Source organism: Ursus americanus, chromosome 18 (assembly GCF_024610735.1).
Source record: "Ursus americanus isolate L20-20 chromosome 18, mUrsAme1.1.p, whole genome shotgun sequence".
Lineage (NCBI taxonomy): Eukaryota > Metazoa > Chordata > Mammalia > Carnivora > Ursidae > Ursus > Ursus americanus.
The window spans coordinates 47,713,357-47,740,636 of record NC_142144.1 but is presented as its reverse complement, the minus strand read 5'-3'; the positions used below and the strand labels follow the sequence as shown (position 1 = coordinate 47,740,636).

The 27,280-nt window shown below is 37.1% G+C and overlaps 1 protein-coding gene across 5 annotated transcripts in view; it reads left to right on the top strand.

The window, feature by feature from the left end:
- DENND4C (DENN domain containing 4C) overlaps positions 1–27,280 on the top strand; it is a 125,935-nt gene that overhangs the window by 64,804 nt on the left and 33,851 nt on the right. For 4 of the 5 annotated variants that reach the window (XM_045780742.2, XM_087869615.1, XM_087869616.1 and 1 more), the window contains 12 exons: positions 1,428–1,528; positions 1,862–2,080; positions 8,222–8,367; positions 9,537–9,572; positions 9,653–9,783; positions 11,840–11,972; positions 14,607–14,813; positions 19,295–19,423; positions 19,616–19,760; positions 20,033–20,179; positions 25,337–25,459; positions 26,465–26,611. In XM_045780742.2, coding sequence (XP_045636698.2) covers positions 1,428–1,528; positions 1,862–2,080; positions 8,222–8,367; positions 9,537–9,572; positions 9,653–9,783; positions 11,840–11,972; positions 14,607–14,813; positions 19,295–19,423; positions 19,616–19,760; positions 20,033–20,179; positions 25,337–25,459; positions 26,465–26,611 — 1,664 coding nt within the window. The remainder of the gene's footprint in view (positions 1–1,427; positions 1,529–1,861; positions 2,081–8,221; positions 8,368–9,536; positions 9,573–9,652; positions 9,784–11,839; positions 11,973–14,606; positions 14,814–19,294; positions 19,424–19,615; positions 19,761–20,032; positions 20,180–25,336; positions 25,460–26,464; positions 26,612–27,280) is intronic. The other variant, XM_087869617.1, reaches the window with a different exon arrangement.

The following is a 27,280-nucleotide window of genomic DNA, read 5'->3' as shown; positions in this document are numbered from 1 at the left end:
TGTAGATAAAATTACAAAATTCATTCATTTACATAGTCTGTGAGGCAGCTTTCATGTTATAATGATACATCTGACAAGTTGTGACAGACCATATGGTCCTCAAAACCTGAAATATTTAATATCTGACCTTTTATAGAAAAGGTTTGCTAGCTCCACTGTAGGGTTTTGATTGCTTAATAATAAATTAAGGAACTTTCCTTCTACTTCCACATAATGATTTTAAAAAACCTCTTAAGTAGTGTTGAATTTTATACTTTTGTACAGCTATTGAGATGAGCATTGTTTCTCCTTTGTTTTCTGTGTGGTAAATAACATTATAAAATCAATTAATAGTGAATAATCCTTACATTCCTGAAATATATATCATCTTATTTTTTATATCCTAGCAGATTAAATTTTCTAAAAAATTTAAAATATTTGCATTGATGTTCATAAATGATGTTGGCTTGATGATGTATATAGTGTTAGCTGTGGCCCATGGTTGATAAATAGGCTTTCATCTTTGCAGAGGTTTTTTTTTTTTTTTTTAAGATTTATTTATTTATTTTAGAGAGAAGGATTGAGAGAGCATGAGGAGGAGGGGGAGAGGGAGAAAGACTCAAGCAGTCTCCACGCTGAGCGTGGAGCCTGACGTGAGCTCTGTCTCAGGACCCTGAGATCACGACCTGAGCTAAAACCCGGAGTCAGTCACTCAACTGACTGAGCCACCCTGGCACACCATCTTTGTAGAGTTTTAAATGTTTCTTCTTCTTCTTTTTTTTTTTTTTTAAGATTTTACTTATTTGACAGAGAGACAGCCAGCAAGAGAGGGAACACAAGCAGGGGGCATGGGAGAGGAAGAAGCAGGCTCTTAGTGGAGGAGCCTGATGTGGGGCTCGATCCCAGAACGCTGGGATCATGCCCTGAGCTGAAGGCAGATGCTTAACCATAGCGCTACCCAGGCGCCCCTAAATGTTTCTTATTTCTATTAAAATATTTTGACTCGTGCATTATTTAGAAGTATTCCTTTGAACTTCCAAGTTTTTTTTCCCTTAAGTGCTGTTTGAATTATAGTCAGAATATGCTTTATATATTACTCTGTGATATTTACTGAGACTTACTTCTAATAGGTAGTTTGAAGTGTTAGTTAAATCTGTCACTTAAAATATTATAAATCTAAAATGTAACTTCTGAAGCAAGACTTTGGTGTTGGATTCATAACTCCAGCCTTGAAAATCTGTGTTAGAGCATTAGAGTGAGATGACCAAATTTAACTGAGGTTGTTTGAGATGTAGAGAGAACTTCCTTGAAAACCATTTATTCAGACTGTGTCAATTGTAATTTGAGCAAAAATGCCCTTTCCATTTTCTTTTTTAATTTGATGTAAGAATTTTGCTAAGTAAAAAGAGATTATAACAGATTTTATTAATTATGCTTTTATTTAATAGATCTGATGAAAAGAAGAACATGAACTGGAAACAGCTTCCCAAAAAGCCGTGCAAAAATCTGCTTAGTACCTTAAAGAAGTTGTATCCCCAGCTGTCTTCAGGTACCTGTGAGGAGAAAGGAATATTTTTAATGAAAGAATAGATATGAGAAAATTCTTCAATTAAACATAATTTTACTCTGCTTAATAGGAATCTCATTACAAAACAAAATTTCAGTACTAAAACATTAATATTGTGGTTCATGACTTTTTGAGTATGTTCTTTGTGTCCTGTCTGCTTGCGCCTCCCTGCTAGCTCCTGCCAGTGATTCCTTTACATTAATGAAGAGAGGAACTTCAGGAAGTCACGGGTTTTATTTTGACAGTATTTCTTAATTGTTAAATCATTACTTGTATAACATTCTGTATTAATGCCGTTTTCTCTTCATTTGTCAGTTCACCGAAAAACTCAGGAAGGCTCAGCAATTGAGATGACTCCAATCGAAGCAGATTTCTCCTGGCAAAAGAAGACAACACAACTTGAGATGGAAATTCAAGAGGCATTTTTGCGTTTTATGGCATCTATTTTAAAAGGATATAGAACATACCTCAGACCAATCACAGAGGCTCCTTCAAATAAAGCCACAGCTGTTGATTCATTGTTTGACCGACAGGGTGAGTGGCATTGAAAATATAGTTACTTTTCATTGAAATGAAAAATATTTTCTATTTGGTATTGCTCCCCCCAAAATAGTCACTATATAAGTTCTTAGAATTGTATATTAAAATAAATGAATATTTGTGTATTTGTGATCCAGCTCTGGGAAGAATTCCTTTCAACTTTATACCCCATTTTTCCTTGAGAAATCTGAAACTGGAGACCTTTAATTATGAAAAGTCAAAGATGTTGCTTATATCTCCTGGGTAGTCAGTTATCTTAGTAGAACATACCTGGTGATTTGCTTTTAGATGTTTCCTCAATTTTGCATAATTCTTCGATTTATACATTCTTCGCTTTACAATATTCCCTAACAGTTTTTGGAATAAGGCCACCAGATCTTAGATTTTTGAAAAACATAGCTTTGTTTCAGGGGAAAACACTATACTCATATTTTTGAGTGTTATTTTAGGGAATTATAAATACTTTTGTTGTTATTCCACTGTTCTTATGCGTAGTAGCAACCTTCAAATACAAAAAAAATTCATATGATAATTATTTTATATTTCTGTACTTTACCCAGTAGTTACTTTAAAAAAAAAAATCTCTACTTTTCTAATAATTCTTTTGACTTTTATCATCTCAGCTTCAGGATAACCTGTCTCTTGAATATTTATCATCTTACCAAGTCTGACTAGTTATTAGATAGGGATATAAAGAAGTGTTAAAATCTAGCTCTATGGGATAGTAAATGGAGACTAAATCTAAAATGCTTTTTAAAATCGAACATGTACTCAAGAAAACAGATTTTATATAATTAATAATTCATTGAGAAGTTCCCAAATTTAGAAAAAGGGAGCATTTTTCCAAAGGACTATTTCAGAAGACTTCATGGAAAAAGAGCATGACTTTGAAGAATGGGTAGAATTTAGATAAATGGAGATGATCAGGAAAGGCTTTCTAAAAAACAGTATGCATTAGGGGCACCTGGGTGGTTCAGTTGGTTAAGCATCTGCCTTTGGCTTAGGTCATAATCTCAGTGTCCTAGGATTGAGCCCTGTGTCATGGGCTCCCTTCTCAGTGGGGAGTCTGCTTCTCTCTCTGCGCCTCCCCCTGCTTGTGCTCTTTCTCTGTCTCAAATAAATAAAATCTTTAAAAACAAAAACAATATGTATTAAAAGCCAAATTTGAATAGAATTTCTCCTTTGCTATTTATTAAGCCTTTCTGAGGTTCTGTTTTCTCATGAATAAAATGGGGTGATATCTACTTCATGAATGGTTGTGAAGATTAAATGTATGTGAAGCAACTAGTAAAATTACAGTACTCATGACAACAGCTATTATCATTAATGGTAGTAACAGAATGGAAGAAACCTCAAGAACAAATGTATAAGGCATGTGTATTAGTTTGTCCTGTCTGCCATAACAAAGTGTCCTAGATTGGGTGGTTAAACAACAAAAATTTATTTTCTCACAATTCTAGAGGCTTAAAGTCCAAGATGAACGTGTTGGCAGGATTGGTTTCCTCCGAGGCTTCTCTTCTTGGTTTGTAAAGATGGCCGTGTTCTCCCTGTCATGCCCTTCCTTCTGGGTGTATCTGTATCCGGATTTCCACTACTTTTTTTTTTTTTTTTTTAAGATTTATTTGTTAGAGAGAGGGAGAAATGGGGGCGTGTGGGGAGGGAGAGACTCTCAAGTAGACTCCCTGCCGAGCACAGAGTCCATCATGGGGCTCAAACCGATGATCCTGAGATCATGACCTGAGACGAAATAAGAGTTGGTCACTTAAATGACTGAGCCACCCAGGAGCCCCCAGATTTCTCCTTCTTATAACATTAATGATTGGATTAGAGCCCACCCTAATTACTTCATTTTGACTTAATTACTTCTTTAAAGACCCTATCTGCAAATACAGTAACATTTTAAAATACTGAGGATTAGGACTTCAACATAAGAATTGGGGGGAGGGGATACAATATAAGAGTTATGGGGTTCAGCCTATAATAGCATGTTTGGTAGAGTTTGACCAAAGTGAAGAGCTTTAGTGGTGTTGTGAAAGATATGGCTGAAAATGAGATTAGAGCTCAGATTATGGGTAGTCTTAAGTGCTAGACTAAAAATGTGGAGTTTTTCTAATGGGCAGTCGTGGGTCACTAATTCATACATATTCTCTCTCTGTGTCTCAGTGGGAGAGTGGCATTACTAATGGAATTTAGAAAGATATTTAGTTAGTATCTGAGGCCTAAGATTTTTGTTGTTAACAGAATAGTATTTAGTGTCATGAAGGCTGCAGATATTAGACAGTAACACAAATACTAATTACATTTTACTAAGTATATTGTAAAGGAATGTATTGGCTATGGTGACAGTGCTAGGTCAGGGAAAGGTTCCCTGAAGAAGTAACAATTAAGCTTGGATCTGAAAAATGACTAGGAATTACCTGTGGGTTTTAGATTAACTTTTCATTAGGCGGACTTTCCCAACATGTATGAAAATAGAATAACGTACTCTCATATAGCATCTTCCGACCTTAGCAGTAGTAGCAATCAACATTTCACCATTTCTGTTTCATCCTTCCCCCCCTTTCTTTCCAAATTCCAAGTAAGACATCATTTCACCCATAAACGTTGAATTATCCTTTAGAATTTCCTAGATACGTATGGTATGTGCTTTTGGCTGATCATATCCCCATGGTGCTCTATAACATTTCTTCCATCATCTGTATTTCCTGTAAACTTGTGTTTGGATTAAGAGACACATTGTCCAATAGAAACGTAATGTGAGCCACACATGTAATTCAAAATTTTCTAGTAGCTATAGTCAAAAAAAAAAAAAAAAAAAAAAGGAAGCAGTAGGGGACATTAATTTTCATAGTTTGTTTTTGTAACTTAAAATATCCCAAATGGTACCAACATGTAATTAGATTTCTAAAATTTTAATGAAATACTTTACATTCTTTTTTCTGTACTAAGGCTTTGAAATCAGCATGTGTTTTATATTTATAGCACATCTCAGTTTGGACCAGTCCCATTTCAGGTGCTAAATTGTCACGTGTGGGGAGTGATTACTGAATTAAATAGTACTGTTCGAGAGCTTGACTAGATTCAGGCTCCGTTTTCTTGGCAAGTAGTGCCAAAAACACATGGTGCTCACCACTTCCTGTTGCAACCCACATACATGTATCGCTGTCCCACTTTTAGTGCTCCTAGGATTGATCAGTGTGTTGTTAGCCTCATTCATTCATTCATTAAAATTTCCCCATCAGCCTTTCTTTTTTTTTTTTTTTTTTAAGATTTTATTTATTTATTTGAAAGAGATAGAGACAGCCAGCGAGAGAGGGAACACAAGCAGGGGGAGTGGGAGAGGAAGAAGCAGGCTCATAGCGGAAGAGCCTGTTATGGGGCTCGATCGCACGCAGATCGCCGGGATCACGCCCTGAGCCGAAGGCAGACGCTTAACCGCTGTGCCACCCAGGCGCCCCCAACACATTTCTTGATAATATTATTCCTATGATTTTTGTTGCTAGTTTAATACAATCATTTCCCTATTACGTCTTCCTGTTATTGTTTGACCTTGTGTATATGGCAAAGCTGGCTATTAATTTCAGTATATTTTATGGGACTAGCATTTTAAAATCATAAGTGTGTGTGTTGCATTTTATCAATTATGAGTCAGCATTAACTGATATTATCAGGTTGGTTTTGGCTCACATGGCATAACCTATCAGAAAAATTTCCACATACAGAGCTGTCCTTGAATTCTTTACATAAATCTCAGTTTTGAATTTAGCCTTCATGATTTCAAATTCTGCATCCACATCCCCATCAGCCTTTCATTTAATAATTTTAGCAGCCTTTGCTGATCATCGCCTGGTTTCACTAGGAGAAGGAAAAAAGACCTTGTTACTACTTGTGAAGAATAATTTATTTCTATTTTATTTAAGCATTTCTCAACTAATTAGTATCTCAAGGGGATGGAGTGAGGACCACAGCTTGTGGAATGCCCTGAAGCATCAAAGAAAGAAAGGCTGGAGGGAAAAGTGGCTCAAAAACCATGCTTGAAAATGGTGGGTGTGAGCCAAATCATGTAGGATCTTTCAGGACCAGTGAAGAGTTTCTGTCTTTAAGAGTAATTAGAAGCCTGTGAAGAATATTTCAGTAGGTAATAGGATCAGGTTTTCATTTTTAAAAGATCAGTATTAAAAAAACTTTTTTCTTTGCCATCTATGCAGAGATTGAATTGGAGGCATCCAAAGCACGATCTACCAGTTAGTTGGTTATCGCATTGGTCCAAGTGATCGTGGAAGTGCCCTGGGTTAACTGACGGTAGTATGAATGGAGGAGTGGTGTTTTTTTAGGAGGTAGATTGAATACATCTTGGTGATTGAATAGGGGATATAAGATAGAGGGAGATGTCAAGAGCAGCTTTGAAATTTCTATCTTTGTCAACCAAGTGGATGGATGGTCGTGCCCTTTATTGAAACAGCAGAAAGAGGAAGGATCTGATTATTTTTTAAGGAAAGGTTTTTTAAAATGAGAGAGAGACTTGGTTGTGCTGATAAGTAACTAATAGAGAGGGAAAATTGTCCTGAGAACACCGAAAGGGCTGGAATCCCAGGTTTGTGTGGGCTTGGCCTTAGATAAGAGGGACGCCGTCATTGTAGAAAGAGGGAAGGAGTAACTGATAGCTGCAGAAAGTCATAGATTTTTGTAGTGAGGTAATGATGGTAATTCTCTTAATAATTTTCATTTTTTCTTCAATATAAGGTGTGATCATTTAGAAATGGGGGAGGGAACATGATAGGAGAGAATTAAAAAATTGGAAATAGGGGCGCCTGGGTGGCACAGTGGTTAAGCGTCTGCCTTCGGCTCAGGGCGTGATCCTGACGTTCTGGGATCGAGCCCCACATCAGGCTCCTCCGCTATGAGCCTGCTTCTTCCTCTCCCACTCCCCCTGCTTGTGTTCCCTCTCTTGCTGGCTGTCTCTATCTCTGTCAAATAAATAAATAAAATCTTAAAAAAAAAGTTGGAAATAGTTGTGAAAACACGGGTAAAGGGAAATTAAGTTGATTCCAGAAATTTAGTAGGATTGCTAGTCAGGAATGAAGGTATAAGTGGTTCTGATCAGCCTAGTCGTGGAATTGTTTTTTTCCCCTTTTAAGTTGTGTTCGACCACACTGGTATAGGTCCAGAGAAAGCAGGCAATACGTTTCTCCAGGGCTGTTTTACTGGGTGAATTTGACAAAAAGGACAAAAGAACGTAAGAATTGAGAGTGTTGACAAGAAAGTAATTGAAATGATGGTACTCTAGGACATGGAATCAAAATTGGATAAGGAGAGAAGTGAAGATAGGAGGGTGAGGTAGAAAGTAAAAGGATATGGAATGATTGTAGATTTCAAAGAGCCCCCCCTCCCCAATACCTGGTAGGAGTACTTAAGTAATAAGCAAATTAGACAAGGGTAATGGGCAGAAAGTAATATATATGTAAATTAGATTTGGGAGACAGAATTGTTTTGAATGCCAACAAGAAAGGTCCAGGGAGTGTGTGACTGTGTAGAAGTTGGTGACTGAGGTGGGATAGACCATAGATCATTGAAATTTAAGGCCTTAAGAACTCGTTAAAGTGTTGGATGGTTTGTGCTTATGGATGTTGAAGAATGATAATGGTAGGAGTTGGAGAGGAGAAGACTTGGAATTATGTGCCCTAGTCTTCAGTGAATGAAGGAGAGAGTGTCCTTGAAGTCAGTAGATGACTACAATTAGCAGGGGAAAGGATGGGATCGCCAAGGTGCTCGAACTGTCACTGAGCTGAAATTTTTACAAGCCAGTACAAGAATTGTCTGGCAAAATTGCAGGGGACGGACATTGACCCTTCTTACTTAAGGCTATGCAGAACATAAAAGAGAAACTCGGGCTAGAGGTTCCTTATAGGAGGTTCAGACTTCAGTAAAAAGGTTAATGGTAGAAGTTAAACTTTTTATGGTTGAATCAGGCAGAAGGAGTGATGGTTACTGGAATATGGTTAGTAAAAGCTTCTATAAATGTGGATAGAGGTGAAGAGAATATAATATAGGTATGTACAGGTTTAACATAGTATTTTGTATAACCTCTAGTTCCACTTTAAGTGTTGAATTTAATTGTAATTTTGTTTTCTTCAGGATTTTTAAAAAGTCGAGATCGTGCCTATACAAAATTCTACACCCATTTATCCAAAACACAGATTTTTATTCGTTTCATTGAAGAATGTAGTTTTGTAAGTGATAAAGATACTGGATTGGCATTTTTTGATGACTGCATAGAAAAGGTAAAAGTTTGTCCTGTGTGTAAGTGTTGAAGAAAAACTTTTAACAGTTTGGCTGCCTGTATAGTTAGTCATCATTATTACTAATGCAAATGATCTGAGGGAGACAGGATAGGGTCTGTGTGTGTACAAGTGTCCAGTCCTATGCTTAAAAGAAAATAAGAATACTTCTCCTTTGTGATACATAGCTAATTTTTCTTGAATCTCACTTTGGTTTTGCAACTTAAGTACCAAGAACATTTCATTAAAACTTCTAAATGTCACAGGTTTTATTTACCTAAGTAAGATAAGATTTAGTAGTTCATTAAGAAAGTTTAGCTTTATGGGTAATGAAGTCTTGGTTTTGTTTTCTCTTAACTATTAGGTTTTTTTAATTCAATTACACATTTTGAACATTATACCTTCTTGCAGTATAGTCAGTATATGCCATTTTGTTCTTTTGTTTTAATGTCTTTCCAAATACTTTTGCTAAATATAAATTTTTTGTTTTAATGAAGCATATTTGGAAATATGTTTTATATCAAAGTTTTACTTACCCATGGTAAGGAAATTTAAGTTGATTCTTCACATTGATCACTCACATTTATTTTTCTCATTTTTAATGGAGTTTTTATTTTTGCTAAGTGGATCTTGGGGCTGATTTGTTTATGTAAGCCATAGTATATAAAATTTGAGGTTGTATCTAGAAAAAGGTAGAATATTATGACATAATTTTTGTAGTCTCCTTAGAGGACTTGAATGATTTTCTCCCATTCTACCAATGTGATCTAGAACTCTGGGGAGAAGATTAAAACTATTCAACATTTTTGTTACTTATAAAATTGATAGTCTGACATCATCCAGTTAGAGGGAAGCTTAGATAATATCAATCTCTAATGCAGGGTTTTAATAACAATGAAATTTTTGATTTGAGAAACCATATTCCCCTCGTGACTGGCCGTTATTTGCTTGTGAAAAAGGATATATGAAAAACCTATTTAAAATAAATTGTTTCTATCCTAATAGCCGTAAGAAAAATATTATATGGTAACCTGATAGTGTAGGGCCCCCAAAATGTATGTGAAGTGTTTCCTATCTGCTGTCTATTAAAAGTTTTTAAAATAAGAATTTAAGGTCATCTCTAATAAATTCACAGTAGACATTTCACCAAGAATTCTTTTCTTCTTTTCTAGCTGTTTCCTGATAAAGGCACAGAGAAAACAGATAAGGTATTTTTTCTTAAGTTTTGAAATTTCGGAACTAAATATTGCTTGTATGCAGATTCATTGGAGAAAATAATTATTTTCAGGTTGATTTTGATTCAGCCGAAGATACCAAGTTGATAGAGCTCGATGATTCACAGAAAAGTGAGCACACTGTGTTCATAATGCCGCCGGAGCCGCCGCCCGACGACGGAGAGGACCTGCCACCCAAGTACAGGTAGCAGGAGTTTTTTTAAATTGTTGAGTTCAGCTTTAATAATTTGTTTTGATCTTGTGTGATTATTAGTAGATATGTATATTAGTCATTTGTGAAAGTCATTTTCAGAATTAATTCCGTGAACTCATGAAGATGAATATTCTATGAAGATGTTACCGGCCATTGTAACTTAAAAATTGGACAGCCTGTTTGGAAGGGAAGCCAGATGTTCATCACTCTTCACCTAAACATTTAATCAAATTTTAATCTTCAAAAATTTCATTTCTGGAGAAGAATGAACTTACTTTTGTGAGGTTTCTCCTATGTTTGGGGGGTTTTGTTGTCAATGTAAAGACTGAAATTCTTATTCATTAGTAAGATACCAAAGAAACCTTAAAAGTAGAGTGCCAAGAATCATTATTTATTAAAGTAGGTGATGGGGATTAAGGAGGGTACTTGTCCCTGCTGAGCGCTGGGTGATGTATGGAATTGTTGAATTACTGTATTTTATGACTGAAACTAATACAACACTGTATGTTAACTACACTGGGATTAAAAAAAATAAACTTGGAGAATAGAATTTGGATGGGAACCTTTTAAGAAATTAAAATGTACGTGATTGTTATTTGTTATTATGATAATACACAGTTTAACAAACTTAGGAAATCAAACCAAAAAAGAAAATTAGCACATCATCTAAGCACCAGTACTTAATGTCTGGTAACAACTGTATGTGTATCTTTCCTGTTTTTGTGCATAAATTTGCATTTACTATATTAAAACAAATATGCGTTCATATTGTACATATTCTTTGTAACCTGTGTCTGCCTTTAGTGGTCCGGACATTTTTCCATGCTAACAAATATTTTTGTGCCATATCGTTTTGAGTGACCATATTGCATGCATTTATTGTGTTTTGTTTGACTAGTCTCTTGTGGAATTTTTTTTTTTTTTCCATTTCTTTGCTATCTGTATCCTTGTGTATATACATAGTTTTTTTCCTTAGGCTGCATTCCTAAAAGAATATCTGAGGCAAAGGGAGTATAAAATAATTGTCTTCCACAAATATGGAATTAATATATTATCTTACATAGACTGCATAAGAATGAAGAGTATATACCTGGAACTTAGTGGCTTAATTAAGTGCTATTTTGATCACATGTTAATTATAGAATTTCTTTTTAACTTTGGTTTAATCACTATATATTGGAATCCATGTATAAGGTAAATCAAATAGGGAAAGGCAGTCTCTCCCAGAAGAAAATTGTCCAAAGGCAGGAAGTAGGCAATTTCCAAGAAGAAATCCCAATAATTAATAATATGAAAATATATTAAGTTTTTCTAGTATTCAAAGAAATGCAAACCAAAATGGTGAGTAGAAGCATTTTAATCAATCAGCTTGAAAATAGGTTGTGCTACTATATAGAGTGTATATAAGTATAACCTTTCTTGAAATAATTTGATAGTGAATATAATAATTTTGATTCTTTTGATAAACATTGACCATAGCAAACTCTATTATTGGGCATTATCGTAAGACATTAAGCAAAAGTTTCACAAAGGTAGAAGTATATAGATCTTTAATTGCAAAAATTTAGATAGAACCTAAAGAGGTCCGACAATAAAGAATGGTGAAATTATGGTATATCCCTAAAATAAAAATCTTACGGATTTTTTTTCCTCTTAAACCACTGCAAGGTACTTCTGTGAAGAAAAACAAAATTACAAAGTATACTAAATGTTACTTTTTAATATAAATTATTATTGAACACATGGTTTCTGTTGAAAGTTACTAATTCCTCTATCAAGTGAGATAGCAGGATTTTCTGTTTTCCAGGGATTGGTGGAAAATAACTTACAGGGTGAGGAAGAAGCCAAAGTTTCCATGTAGGTAGTCTGTGTATCTTATAACTACATCATCTTACAGTTTTAAAAAATACTATTTTTCTGTATCCGGATTTTGGGGAATAATATTGGGTACTGTTTAAGGACTTAGAAATACTCACCTGAATTCTGGAATAATATGAAGAGTTAATGTATTTTAAATCAGCAGTTCTATTTTTGCTTTTTATTTTAGTTACAAATACTTTCCAAGACTGGACCTTAAGCTTTTTGACAGACCACAGGAGTTGAAACTTTGTTTTAGTAGACACCCTACTGGGAATAGCATTACAAACAGTCCAGCACTCATGGCTAAGAGAACTAAACAGGTCAGATATTCTTTATCTAATACATGTTAATTTAAAATGTAAAATATGTATATGTGATATGCAGCTCGTAGTTTAGAATTACCACCCATGGCAACCATTTGAAGACCCTCTGTGGTTAAGTAAACTAGATGTCTCGCAACCCTGTTGTAATATGGAGGCTGAAGTTTTTGAATGCTTATGTTTATGCTTTAGGAGAATCCTGGGGAACCAAATACACTTTTTAAAAAACAACTTGATTGAGATATAATTCCTGTACCGTACAACTCACTCATTTAAAGTATCCTCAGTGTCTGTTAGCATATTCACAGAGTTGTGCAGCCTTCGCCACAGCCAGCTTTAGAACGTTCTCGTTACCCCAAAAAGAAAGCCTGCACCTCTTAACCTGTTAACCCTCCCATCCATCCCCACAGCCCTAGGCAACCACTAATCTGTTTCGCCTGTTCTGGGCATTTCATAATAAATATTCCACAAATGGAATTATACAAGATGTGGCCTTGTGCCTGGCTCCTTTCACATAGCGTAATGTTTGTAAGTTCATCCGTGTTGCAGCATGTGCCAGTACTTCATTTGTTTTTATTGCTGAATAATATTCCATTGTACGAATATATATCACATTTTATTTTTTCATTCATGTACACGTGAAGTGGTTCCTACTTTTGACTATTATGCGTAGTGCTGCTGTGAACATTTGTGTACAAGTGTTCGTGTGAATGTGTGTTTTCATTTCTCTTGGGTAAATGCCTAGAAGTAGAATTGCTGTGTCATATGGTATCTATGTTTAACCTTTTGAGGAACTGTTGAGACTGTTTTCCAAAATAGCTACACCATTTTAAATTCCTGCCAGCAGAGTATGAGGTTCCAGTTGTACCATGTCCCTGTCAGTCTTGTGATTATCTGTCTTTCTGATGATAGCCATCCTTGTGTGTGTGAAGTGGTATCTCATTGTGATTTCAGTTTTCATTTCTCTTGCAGCTAGTGTAAATATACTTTATGCCAAATATTAAAGGGAGCTAATTTAGGACAAGTTAGACATCTTGCTTTAATACTATATCTGATTTAGGTATAAAGAGTTAATCTGTGGTTAGCTGTGAGTTAAAACGAAACATCCTTTATACATGTATTGTTGACATATTTGTGGTCTACAAAACATGGAAAATTTCAGAATGAAATTTATAGTTCGGGTGTTACCAATTCGTGTATAGTCCCCCAAATCCTAGAGGTAACCTGAAGTGTTCCTTAATTTCATATAGTACACGTTTCTCTCAATGTCAGAAGGGAAATAAGCATATATATATTTTTTTCTATTACCAGCTTAATAAAAGGCAGTTTTTACAATGGGTGAATTTGGTTACTAAATCTTTAAATCTCATATTCACCAGAATTTTTGTCCCCCAGGCTAGCTGGAAAAGAAAAGAACCTTCCTATCTTAGAAAAACAGGGGACTATATTTTCAAATGTATCTTCTAAGTCTAATGGAAATAGAGGTCATAAGAAAAATTAGTGGGCCAGGACATTTTTATTTAGAACACATCCCAGCAGAGGGATCTTTAGTGTAAGGCACACGATGGTAGTCTGACATATCTGGAACGTTCTATGGTTTCTGGGAGTATATATAGTTTTTTTTTTTTTTTTAAGAGTTATTTATCTGAGAGAGAGGGCGCGCGTGCTTGTGTGCGCGCACAAACCGGAGGGGGGGAGAGAATCTCAGGCGGGCTATGTGCTGAGCACGGAGCCCAACATGGGGCTCGATTTCACAACCCTGATGATAGTCATGAGCTGAGCTGGGTGCTCGACCAACTGAGTCACTCAGGTGCCCTGTGGGAGTACATACATAGTTTGAGTAAAGCTCAGCAGGTGGTTTTGATACCTGCTCTTTTCCAACTAAATCAGAATGCAAATCGGAAGTAGAAAATGTGACTGTCAGTCTGTTGGGTAAGAAAGTCTGTGATCTTTCTCAGACTATGTTGCCTGCAGTGGCACATGTCTTTTTAAGGAGTCAGTCAGTGAAAGAATTAAAGACTGGTGAGGGAGGGCAGAGTGGAAATTTTGGCAGGAAATAGCCTATGGTATCTTAAACATTTTCAGCAGGGAGAAAGGTGGAAAGACTGTCACTTTTCAAGAATGCCATTGAAGGACTGACAAGCTCCAAATGGTTCAAACCCTTTTATCCGTCGAGCATACGAGTGCCTTTTATGTGAAGGGCAACTAATTAGCCATCATTATATTATAAACATATGAATGATCCCCACTTCTAAGGGATTTCTAGTCTAGTAGGAGACTTGTGCTAGCCAGTAAATAATTACAGTGCAGTAACTTCTGTAGATGAATGTTCTGGGCACCACATGGCACTAAGTAGGAAGCCACTCATGAAAGTAAAACTGTGAAATGCTTCATTTTAGAGGTAAATTTTACATTACATTCCTCTCTCTCTTTTCCTTCTCACTTTTACCCCCACTCTTAATGGATTTTAATAAATACCATAGTGGTTTTTTCCTTAATTTTCTTTTTGTAAGTAATCTCTACTCCCAGTGTGGGGCTCGAACTCATGAACCAGAGATCAGGAGTTGCATGCTCTACCGACTGAGCTAGCCAAATGTCCCAAATGCCATAATGTTTTATTTATTCTCTTTCTAGGAGATAAAAACAGCTCATAAGTTGGCGAAGAGATGTTACACAAATCCACCACAATGGGCCAAGTGTCTCTTCAGTCACTGTTACAGCTTATGGTTTATTTGTCTGCCAGCCTACGTTAGAGTTTCTCACGCTAAGGTCAGAGCGCTTCAGCAGGCATATGATGTACTCATTAAGATGAGGAAGACAGATGTGGACCCCCTAGATGAGGCAAGTACGACGAATTGAGTTACCATTACTAGGGTAAATTTTATTTTTGTATTTTTAAGGAAATTTACTCTCAGTTGCTTTAAAGTGTTCTCAAGTATTTTCATTAAGCAGGAAAAAGTTAAATACTACTCTGTTCCATGGAGCTGATACTTACCGTTTATTTTTAAATACATTTATGTAAAAATTACTGCTTTGGAATGAAGCAGAGACTGCCTTAGTTAGGTCAGATAGTTTACACTTGATAGATAGAAAATAGAAATAGATATTAACTTCATTTTTTTCTTTTCTTTTTTTTTTTTTTAAGAGAGGGAGGGAGTAGGGAGGGGCAGGGGGAGAGAGACTCTTAAGCAGGCTCCACGCCCAGCTCCATCTCACAACCCTGAGACTGTGACCTGAGCCAAAATCAAGAGTCGGACGCTTAACTGACTGAGCCACCCAGGTGCCTCTGCTTCAGTTTATTCTTAATATAACTTTTTTAGGAAGCAAATAGGGAATAGGCTGTTAGTAAGTGGCTCTCCACTTAGGCCCTGTGTCCTAGGGTGAGTTACATAACCTGTCTGTGTTTCAGATTATGTATCTGAAAATGTAGATCCAGACTTCTCAGCCTTGGCACTGCGGACGTTTGGCCCACATCGTTATTTATTGTGGCCCGTTCTGTACATTGTAGGGTGTTCAGCAGCATCTCTGGCCTCTGTGCACAGATGCTAGTAGCGGTCCCCCTTCTACATGGCATTCAGAAATGTCTGCACACGTTGCCAGATGTCCCTGGAGGTCAAAATTGCCCCACTGATGTAGATAATTATAGTTGGTACAATCTTTATAAGGTTAACTTGAGGTTTAAATCAGCTAATGTACAGTGTGCCTAGAATAGGACCTGGCTTATAGTTCAAGCGCTCAGTGATTGAGATGGTAAAGGGTTTATAGGCACTATCTCTCTTAAGCTTCAGAGCCATCCTAAGAGATAGGTAGTGATACTATCCAGTTAGTGGTTGAGGAGACTGAATCACTTATTTCGCCTTTTTCTTTGCTAGTTTTCCCTCTTAAAAATAACTTGTGGTGTTAAAATAACTGTAAATGATCTTTAGAATCAGATTAAAATTTAAAATGAAGTTGAAATAAAAACTCGGAGTAATGGGTATCTGAAGGGAAAGAGCACAGGGATAGGAGAGAAATGGGACTGAAGAGGGGCGCATTGTGGGCTTCAGCAGTAATTGTATATTTTTTCTTAAAGATCTTAAATGAATATAGCATGTATAATACGAAGATTTGATAATGCTTGTGGGTACACTAAAACTCATTTTCTCTAAGTATTAACTGTATGTTATAAAAGCTTTAAAAATAAAAATAAAATTATAAAACAAGTACTAAAATATCCATTCTCATATTTGATTACATTTTCTCTCGTCTGATGTTTATAAAATTATTTGAAATTAAAAGTACTTGATCAGAATGCATTTTAGTGTTTTAAAAAATTTGTTCTAATAGAGTTAGTTTCTAAGATGTGTTTTAGCTTGTGAAAGGTGTAAAATATTTTTAAAGTGTTTTAAAGTATTCTCTATGAATTATGTTACCGTACTCAAAATTCAAAGCACAGTATGTGGATTAAGTTTGTTTGATAAGTTATAAGTTCATAGCACATATCATAAATTTCCTGAAAAGTATTTTCCTCTATAGGTATTAAAGTTCAGTGGTAGTCTTTGGTACAAGGAATTACATTCTCTCATTTCTAACATACAGCAATAATGACTAGTAAGCTAAAAAAAATTTTTATTAGACTATTTCCCCAATAAACACTGTGATAGGAAGCTTACAATTTAGAGCTTAATTTGTTATATTCCTACTTCTAACAAGTTATTTTGACAGATTTTTTTAGTGTCCTGAAGTCATTACATCTCCACAACTGGAAGAAAGAAATGTTTATTTTAAAACTTAAGAATGCATATTTGCTATGTATGTTTTGTGCGTTTTATCTGTTTATTGATTATATAGAGAGTAGCCTATTAAAGTTTTCACAGTATTTTCTTTGAAACTTAGATGAAATGACACACACATAAGAGTGCCTAATAAGTAAGTTGTCTTGATTTTTAGGTCTGTTCCATTAGAACCCACTGTCTCATTCATATGCTTAATGTTTTCATTTGACAGCTTTTTGTTCTGCATGTTATGTTTATAAAAGGTGTAATAACCTAGATTTTAAAATAAAACTCTTCAAAGACAGAGAAATAGCCTATGCTACATAGACTAAAGTTAAAACGTGTAATGTATTTTGTTTTTAATACTACTTAACTGAATTTTTAATGAAAATGAAATATTTGTGTCCAACTTATTCCTACATTTTTTTATCAGTCTGTTCATATGATACTGTTGTATATTACTGAGTAACAAACCACCCCAGGACTTAGTGGCTTAAAACAATGATTTTATTAAATGTGGCCCTTATTTTATTTGCTGAGAACCCAGGAAGAATTCTGGGTGATTTTTCTGCTCCACACTGCGTTAACTGGAATCAGTTGGTTATAGTCAGTTGCTAGCTGATCTGGTGTGGTGGGCCCGAGTTAGCTTAACTCCAGTGCCAGCCAGGTACCTTGGCAAGGGTGATTGGAATGCTGGGCTCAGGTGGGCCCCTCTCCCTCCACGCAGTCTCAGGACCTCTCTCTGTGGTACTTGGGCTTTTTCCATGATAGCTTAGAGTTTGAAGAACGTTTGTTTCAAGGGGGAGGAAGTGGAAACGGGCAGTTTCTTAAGGCTTAAGCCAGGAAACTAGTACAGTATCTCTATAGTCAAATTCTCTTGGTCATGCAGTCTCAGACGCCCTTCTCCCTCAGTTCAAGGGGAGGGACATAGACCCAGTGGAAGGAGTAGCAAAGAGTGAGTGGCTGTCTTTTATCCACCACACATATCCAAAAGATATGTTGCTGGCAACAAAATACTGCAATTGAAAAATTCTCCCTCTCACATTATTACTCTTTCTTTAGTTTGGTGACTGGCTCTTATACAGGTAGAACTGGGAGGTTGGGGAGCACTTTGCAGACTTCAGAATAAATGCATTGCCTAGAGTGGTTGTAGGATGAATCCCAATTTGACATAGAAAGTGAGTTACTTCTTTATGGCTCACAGAATCTTAAGGGTTGGTAGGATTTCGAGATACTTTGGTACAGCTTGAACCTAAAGCTGAGACGCTCTGCAGAAAGTCTGTAGCGTATGAGCTCTTGCCTGTGCTTGAGTTGAGTCTGATGTTCAGGAAGTCTGTGTGTTTCTTGTCGAGCTCAGTTGCACCTCCCTGTGGCTTTTTTGGAGTTGTACAGACTGCCCCCTTTTCTGTGACAAGTCTTCAGATATTTGAAGGCCCCTCGTGTGCCACGTTCTCTCTGATCCCTTCACACGTCTTAGCTGCTTCCTTCAGTTGTGCCTGATTCACGTAGTCGTGTGTAGAGCTGCTCCCACAGTTTCGGACCTCCTGTTCCTAAATTACATTCTCCCTTCCTGGCTTCCAAGTAGTCGTCTTTTTGACCCTCGGCCCTTTCATGTCTCTCTATTTCATTTCTTCTGTTCTCTTGACTAAAATGTGCTTTCTGAGATCTTTTTGCTTTCCCCTTTGGCTGAGAGCACCTTGGCTTTACAGTACCTTTTTGTTACCCAACTCTGTCAAGAGCACATGTTACAAATCCCAAGAAGAGGATCTTCTGTATGTGTATTTCCTTATTCTCAGACTAAGCCGTAAGAGAGTCTGTGGCCAGACCGTCACTGCTCCTGTCAGCTGGCTCACCTCTTTGCCGGAGCCCTTGAAATACCTGTTTATTCTCCATGCTTTCTACCGAAGTCTTCTAATATGTGAGGTTCTGACTCCGTCTTCTAACTTCGCTTGTCCTCTTGTGAACAAATCTCGCCCTCCTCAGTAAACACATATTCTCAGAAAAGCCTTTGCTAATAGTATTACAGTGTTTTAAAGTTTCTTTTTTTTTTTTTTTGAAGATTTTTTATTTTTACAGAGAGCTCGCATGCAAGCAGGGGGAGGGGCAGAGGGAGAGAGAGAAGCAGACTCCCCACTGAGCAGCCACGGAGCCACTCAGGCGCCCCTAAAGTTTCTTCTCATACTTTTCTAAGTATGGGCTTACAAAATCTTTTTTGTTACGTTGTCTTTAATTCCTTTGGCACAGAATATAGAACATGATTTGGGAGAGAGTTATTTTAATCATATTAGATTTAAAAAAATGAATTCCTTCTTAAATTACGGGAAACGATAGTCGTTCTCTTTGTGTAAACTTAGTTGCTGAAACAGATGGCCACATGCACATAGGTCTTCTGTGATATAGTTAAAGCTGGTATTTTCATTAACGAATAGGTCTTTGAAATCATTTACCGAGGCTCAGAACAAAGGATAAAATAGTGCTTAATGACTCTGAGAAGAAGAACTGAGTAATTTACGGATGTCTGCAAGTCAGTCTAATTAACTGCTCATGCTTTGATGTTATTTTTGGTAGGTGTGCTATCGAGTAGTCATGCAGCTCTGCGGACTTTGGGGTCATCCTGTTTTAGCAGTGAGAGTCTTATTTGAAATGAAAACTGCTAAGATAAAGCCAAATGCTATTACTTATGGTTATTATAATAAGGTAAGTGGATTGACATTGGACAACCTCTGCTGCTTATTAAGATTGATACATTTTTGTACCTTATATTATTCACGAAACTTCTGTTCGAGTTTAAGCTATAGTTATTTATGTGTGTATTATATATGTATGTATTTCTTTAAAAAGTCAAGTATTCCTAATAATCATTATTTTTAACCGTTACTTTACCTGTAGGTAGTTTTGGAGAGCCCGTGGCCTAGCAGTACCCGCAGTGGTATCTTCTTATGGACGAAGGTACGGAATGTGGTACGTGGCTTGGCACAATTTAGGCAACCGCTTAAAAAGACTGTGCAAAAGTCACAGGTCTCCTCAATATCAGGTAATACATGTGATTGGAAAGATACTCTGTTGCTGAACCTTAAGCTTTATATAGGCATATGAGTGTTTAATTGTATGAAGTAGAAAACATAAATGAAATTCTGGTTGATATTTTCATATACAACTAAAGATAGAGATTACATTAGTCCAAAATTATCCCCCCCCAAATTTAGAAAGTGTTCTGCAACTGCATATGAATTGTGGGGCATTCGCGTTTAGTTTCAGAGATGACCAGTGCATGCGTTATTGAACTGCTGTTGTCCTTATCTTTAGCTCCTCAGACTGCCACAGGTGGAAGTGATGGGGACACGGTGAGCCACGGTAGCGTGGATAGTTCTAACGATGCTAACAGTGGGGAGCACGCAGTCTTCGTCAGAGATTTAATCAGGCTTGATTCCACTGATAATCACTTTAGCACAGGTACTAAAATCTGCATTTTACTAACCCTTCACTTACTCTCTCAGTAAGTCTTTCCCTTTTTAAAAAGCTTTTACCTTCCTTTCTTAAGAGTTTGTGCAATGAGTACTTTAAAAATACGTTATATAAATAGGGGAAGAAATTACACCTCTGGTTGCAGATCCCTTCTATTTCCTAAATATATAAAATTAACATTGGAGTGCTGTGTAAAAGGCTTCAGTGTGGTGCTCCCTTTGTATTTGTTAATCATTAATTTGTGAAAGTATACGATAGAACTGAGGAACTTGAATTTAGTGTTACAACGTGCAGATCTTTTTTTCATTAAGTGGAAAAGATTAAGCTTTTGAGATTACGAATGGTAAAGAGGGAAGTAAATAAGTCACACACCACGAGAAGGAGTATTCTCTTTGCCTAGTCGTCATTTTAAATGACACTTCTTAAAATCTGAGAAACTTCTGAAGCCACTTTCACATGCAAAGCTACGGGCGTACCCTGAGTCCTCTGAAGTTAGAAAGACGCATAATTCAAGTAGCACATTGAGCGAATATTTATGTGTTGCACATCCTTCTTTTTGTGTTGTTTTTCTTTTTTGTTGTTGTTGTTATTGTTAATATCTCAAGCTTTTCTTTAAGAAGAATCCTGAGTCTAATTCCTGTGCTTCATCTGATGAACTTGTCTCAATGACTGAAGTTTCCTGTTTTCTGCTCTTTGTTGCTCTGCTTTTTGCTCTGTGCTGTTTCTTGATGCCGCATTTGTCCTTGGCTGTCATGGTGTGGGGTGCAGACAGACTTGTGTGACGGGAAGCTATGGATACACGTGGGCATTAATGCTACCCTTGAATGTTAACCGCTTCAGGTAATTTCCCATTTATTAGGTTAAATTTTGCTGACGTGCAAGGGTGGGGGAGAAACCTTTTGTTGTGTTTGAAGTATTGTTACAGGTGGAAAACAATTTCAGTTTTCTTGACTTTTTCTTCTTCAGATAAGTGTAATCATATATGTACCACTGAAAATATTTTCCTGTCGTGTTGCAAAGCATGTTTGTTACCTTATTTGAACGCACGCCTGCCTTGCTGTAATTCTCCGTTGGGGTTTGTAGCATCGTTGTATCCAGTGGTTTTGTGGGGATTAAATGTCTCAGTGTTCCAGCTGTTGAGATGCGTTTGCTTGCTAAAACTGATCTGCTAAATTCTCGCGCTGAAAATTACCCCATAATTACAGAACCATCTATAAACCATGGAGAGTCAACATAGAGCTATAAGTTACAATCCTGTTTGTAAATTAACTTTCAACAGTAGGAATTTTTATATAACTTTAATTTTAGAGAGTCATTTTTATATGACTTTAATTATATGGCTTTAATTTTAATTTTATATGACTTTAATTTTATATGATTTTTATTTTATTTTGTCCTGTATTTGTTCCTAAAACTTGTAAGAAGAAATGGATTTCATTTATGGAAAAAAAAAAAACCCAAGAGAGTAATTTTGTGATATGAAACCATTTCACCAGAATAATTATAATTTTAAAAATAGTAATAGATAAATCCTGTCCTTATTCTTCTAAACTTGTCTCCTTTAAGGACAAAGACAATCTCCTAGTAATTCTGGGTAATTGGCATAAAGATTCCAGTAGTTGGGGAAGAAACTTCAGATCCCTTTTCCATATATGTTTTTCAAGTTGCATTTCAAATGGCTGAAGCCCTGTTGCTGAATTTACAGTGATTATGGGTCCTTGTGGAGTTTCTGGTGATGTCATTTGATACTTTTGGAGACTTTCAACCCAGGTGCTTAGGTTCCTCTGTCTTTAAGGATTCTCTTGTAGAATCTTCCCACTTGGTACCTGATTTGGAGTCACTTAGCTTGTTGGGGTGCATACCTCGGTTTAATCAGTCTGCTTCGTCCCCAGACTAGTGTCCATTTTATGGCACCATATGCCTTACCAGACTTTCTGAGGGGCCAATAAAAAACTGACAAATTAATCATTCTAACGAGGGGTATATAAAGAAGTTTAGTTCTTTGTTTATATTGCAAACCCAGAGTTTGAGTGGCAGTATAAGCAGCAGCAGGAGGTAGAAGGCACTACAGTTAACTCTTGAACAACGTGGGTTTGAATGGCACGGGTCCACTTGCACGCCAGTTGTTTTCAATGAATACAGTACTGTAAATGTATTTTCTCTTCCGATTTTTGTCCCCCCGCCCCCACCTTTTTTAAAACAATTAAATTTGAGTGTGGTCTATACGCGATGTTACCTTAGTTTCGGGTGTACAGCATAGTGAGTCAGCTGCTCTCTGCCTTACGCTGTGCTCACCACAGTGTAGCCGCCGTCTGTCATCACACAGCATCACCGCAATACCTGATGATTTTTTAATCACATTGTCTTTTCTCTAGCTTCCTTTACTGTAAGAATACGGTATATAATACATAGAATACAGGATATGTGTTCATCGACTGTTTATGTTACTGGTAAGGCTGACAGTCAACGGTAGACTATTAGTTCGGTTTTGGGGAGTGAAGAGTTACGCCTGGATTTTCGAATGTGCAGGGTGGGAGGGCCAGTGTTCAAGGGTCACCTGTGTGCTCCTGTGTCGTGTTTCACTGACATCCTCTGTGAAGATTCTCTAGGAACTTAGTTTCAGTTAGTCCTAGTTTAGTCTTCAGTCTTTGTTTCCGTTTTAAATGATAGAACTCAAAAGTCAAATAGACTTGTTTAGGACTTTATTTTGAAATTATCTCAAGTTTATGAAAATGTTGCAAGTGTACTACAGAGAACATCTGAGTCACTTCTGTCTAGATTCACTCTCTTAGTTTGCCACTTTTCCTTTGTCGTTTTCTTTCTGTCCACACAGACACACATTCTTCAGCTGAACCGTGTGACAGCAGGTTGCATACATCCTGCCCTTTTACTTTTTAATGCTCTAGTGGTATTTTTCTCTGATAAAACCGTAGTATAGTTAACCAGATTCAGGAAAATATCGATATGCTACTTTAATCTGTAGTCTGCATTCCAGTTTGGCAGTTGCTGTAATGTCCTTTATGGCCCTCTCTTTAGTCTCCTTTATCCTGGCACAGTTCCTTAGCCTTTCTTTGTCTTCATGACCTTGACCTTTTGAAGAATTCAGTCCAGTCATTTTGTGGAGTGCTCCTTCGTTTGAGTTTGTCTGATGTTTCCTTGTGACTAGATTGGGCTGTACATCCATGGCTCTGCTACAAAAGTGATTGTCACGTCCCAGAGGCACGCAGTGTCTGTCTGCCTGCCGCTCGTTGGTGATACTAATTTTGATCCCCTGGTCTTTGTATTTGGTTTCTCCTCATTATCATTCCAGCCCCTGCAGATAATAAGCTGTCTGTGAGGAGACTCTGAGACTATGCAGTAATACCTGCTTTCTCATCACACTTTCTGTTTTAAATTAACATCCATTGATGATTCTTGCCATAACCAGTCTTTACTATATGGTAGTGATAATGGGGCACCTGGGTGGCTCAGTTGGTTAAGCGTCTGATGCTGATTTCCGCTCACATCATGATCCCAGGGTTGTGAGATCAAGTCTTGTGTTGGGCTGTGCACTCAGCGTGGAGTCCACTTGAGATTCTCCCTTTCCCTCTCCCTCTGCCCCTCCCCCTGCTTGCTTGCTTGCTCTCTCTCTCAAATAAGTAAATCTTTAAAAAAAATAGTGACTTTGCCAACTCTGTCCTCCAGCCACATTTATAGGATGGTATTCTGTGTTTTCTGCTTTAATCATTTTACTCAGACATTCCCTGATTATGTTTTTGAACACTTCCTTTCTTACACAACAAATGTTCCTGGCTCATTCTTGTAGCTTTGCTGCCTGAGATCTGAAATCAGCCATTTCTTCAAGGATCCCAGGTTCCTTTCAATGGGCAGTAGATTCTAGAAGCCAAAATCTGGGCTCTACGTATGCTTACGCTACAGGCTATTACTGCTTCTAGAATTTTTCAGGGGAGCTAGAAAATATGTATATATGAGAAAAGAAAAAGAAAATATGTATGTATATTTTAGAAATACCTTCATTTTCTTTCTTTCTTTTTTTTTTTTAAGATTTATTTATTTATTTATTGGAGGGTGGGGAGGGGCAGAGAGAGAGAATCTCAGGCAGACTCTACACTGAGCGCACAGCCCAACACAGGGCTTGATCTCATGACCTGAGATGATGACCTGAGCCGAAACCATGAGTCGGATGCTTCACCAGCTGAGCCACCCAGGCGCCCCTAGATATATTTCCATTTTCAAATCAACCCTACAGATTTTTCTTTGTCTTCCTTTGTTTCATTTTTTTTTAAATCTCTTTTCTTCCACAGTAAGTATCTTGGCTCCCAATAACCATCATTATGTTTGCTCATTTGCTCTGTCCTGCAGCATATATAGAATAATTTCAGAATTGCTACATCTATTCTGGGAGAAAGGAACTTTCTAAAGCGTTCAGGATTTGTCTGTTACCCCCCTTCCCAGGCTTAGGGTATATACTCAAAATACTGTGTTGAGAAGTTTTTTGGAATAGTCCTATCCCCCTCCCCCTGTTCCCCATCCTTTCAATATGGTTATTCATGTGAAATATAGTTGGTCCCATTTGTTTGTTTGCATTTAATTTTAGTCACTACCCTCCTCCCGGTTTTATTGATTTAATTTTTTTGAATATGTAGACAGTGATGCATTTCCAAAAATAAAAACAATACAATAAGCCATATTTAGAGGTTTCCTCTCTCTTTATCCTTTCTGTCCTATTTCCCTACACCCCTTGTAGTTAACCAGTTTTATTGTTTTCTGATGTATTATTTCTGCATTTCTGTTTGCAAAAGTAAACAGATATATGCTTATTTCCTCCTCTTCCACAAAAGGTAGCATTCTGTAGACATACTCCAAAAGAAACTTTTCAGAACATCTTGTCCAAATCTCTTAATTTACGGATGAGGAAACTAAGGTTCAGCGCTTCTAGATTTTTTAGTCTTTGATGTTCCTGTAGTTCCTGTTCTTTGCTTCTTATCATTTGTTTACCATGTTCTGTGTGCTTCGTGAGCTCTCGTATCTTCCTTTTCTGTAAGTTTAATTGTGTACATCAGTGGAGTTTTCTTCTGATGTTTTATAGCTGGACTATGAGTGTGTGAAAACATTCACCTGTAAACCTGCGTTCTTTGTCAACAGGTGGTCAGTCTGACCAAGGCTATGGCTCTAAGGATGAACTTCTAAAGGATGACGCAGAAGTTCACGTGCCTGAAGAACAAGCAGCAGGAGAAGGGATAACTAAAACAAGAGTGCAAACAGAAGGTTAAGTACTGGTATTCACTTGCTTTCTTTAGAAAAATACTGTATTCTTTTTAAGGTTTTTTTGGGTTTTTGTTTTGTTTTGTTTTTTTGTTTTTGTTTTTAAATAATCTCTACACCCAACATGGGGCTCGAACTCATGGCCCCGAGATCAAGAGTCTCATGCTCTTCTGGATGAGTCAGCCAGGCACCCCGTACTCCTTAAGTCTGATTTGATAATTCTGTTGATAATTCCTAGAAAGAAATGTAAGGTCTGGGCTTATAAGATACTATGTAATGTGATATATGCAGAGAATGAGTAGTTTCTGAATTTTAGAATTGAAGAGATCTTTTGTAGGACTCTGCAGTCTACTGAGGTATTCCTTTGCTAAAGGCAAAGAGCCATTTTGTGATAGAACCAGGACTAAGCTTTGAGTCCTCAAACTTGTGTTGCAGGGCTTGTTTTATTTTAAAATGCTCTTTCACCAGAAGTCCTTCAAATATCTAAGTAGGTATTTTTCATTGGATAGATTGGGTACAGTGTCTGTGGTTTTCCTGTTTTTTGAGTTTTTTTTTAATGGGACTCATTGAGGTAGATAAGATTTATAGTAATCATTTTATGGAAATGTGGAGGAATTTTCTGGCTTTATGGTAATAAGATGTTCTTCCTGTCCTTTTACACAAAAGTACACTTTTCTTAAATGATGTCACTTAATTTATGCTCCAGAGTGAGCAGAAGCAAGCCTCTCTCCTGCTTTACAAGTGATGGGATTATAACTGGAAGCCACAACCTTTAATTTATTCACAGGAATGCTCAAGTTAGGATTATTTTTGCTAAAATACAGCATTTATTTTCATCAGTACTGGCAACATTTATGGCATAAAGTAAATCAGACACAATAGATTAGTAACAAAATAGTCATGTATTCACCCCCACTTGGGGGGAAAATATAAAAAATATATAAAAATCAGTATATGGCTTCTGGTTTTAGTAAAAGTAGGAATAACATCCAAATATTTTTTCCCCAGAGGTGTGTGATGTCTCTGCTGGTGTGGCAGAACATTCACAACCTGGTGCGGAGCCACAGGGTACTACTGAGCCCCCCGCGTGGGGCGGCAGTATCGTGAAGGTTCCGTCTGGGATATTCGACCTCGGGGGCAGGAAGAGCAGCACGGGTGAGTCTTCCCATATTGATGGCTAAATATTTAGAATAGCTTTTAATGGTATTAAATTGATGACTTAATTGTGATGAGCCAGAAGTTTGGATCCTATACATGGGTTAAGACGTTGTTATTTAAAATATTTAGTGTTTCAAAGGAGAGGTATTTATTGTGCTTAATTGTTACTGGGAGTACCTTTTCTTGTTGTAGGGCCTCCTCTCAGTTTGGTCTCTCTTTCTCATGGTAGATAATGAGAGAGGGCCTGCTGTGCTCATGGAGAACAGAGAGGCACTGATGTTACTGAATTCCAGGGGGGCTTTAGGGTGGCAGTGAAAGGTAGTGGAAGAAAAAGGTTCATATCACTATGCTGTGCTACAGAGAAGTACCAGTGCATCTTTAATTTGGCCAGTTTTTATGGCACCCTGAGCAGCTTATTTGTGATGAATAACTCTTTTTTGCGCGTGACTCCCTTGAATTTGAGTTCAGTCCTTTCACTTGTGTTTTAGGCCTCCCGAGGACCCTTTAGGCGTGCATCTAAGTCTGATTTCAAAGGACCCAGCGATTGGCCTGTCTTTAGTAGTAGCTGTAATTCACTGCTCTAAAGCCAGCTGTCTTAAGTGTATCTGTTCTATGACTTACAGAAAGTAATTTGCTCAGCGGCTTGAAACCATGTAGGAATACTCC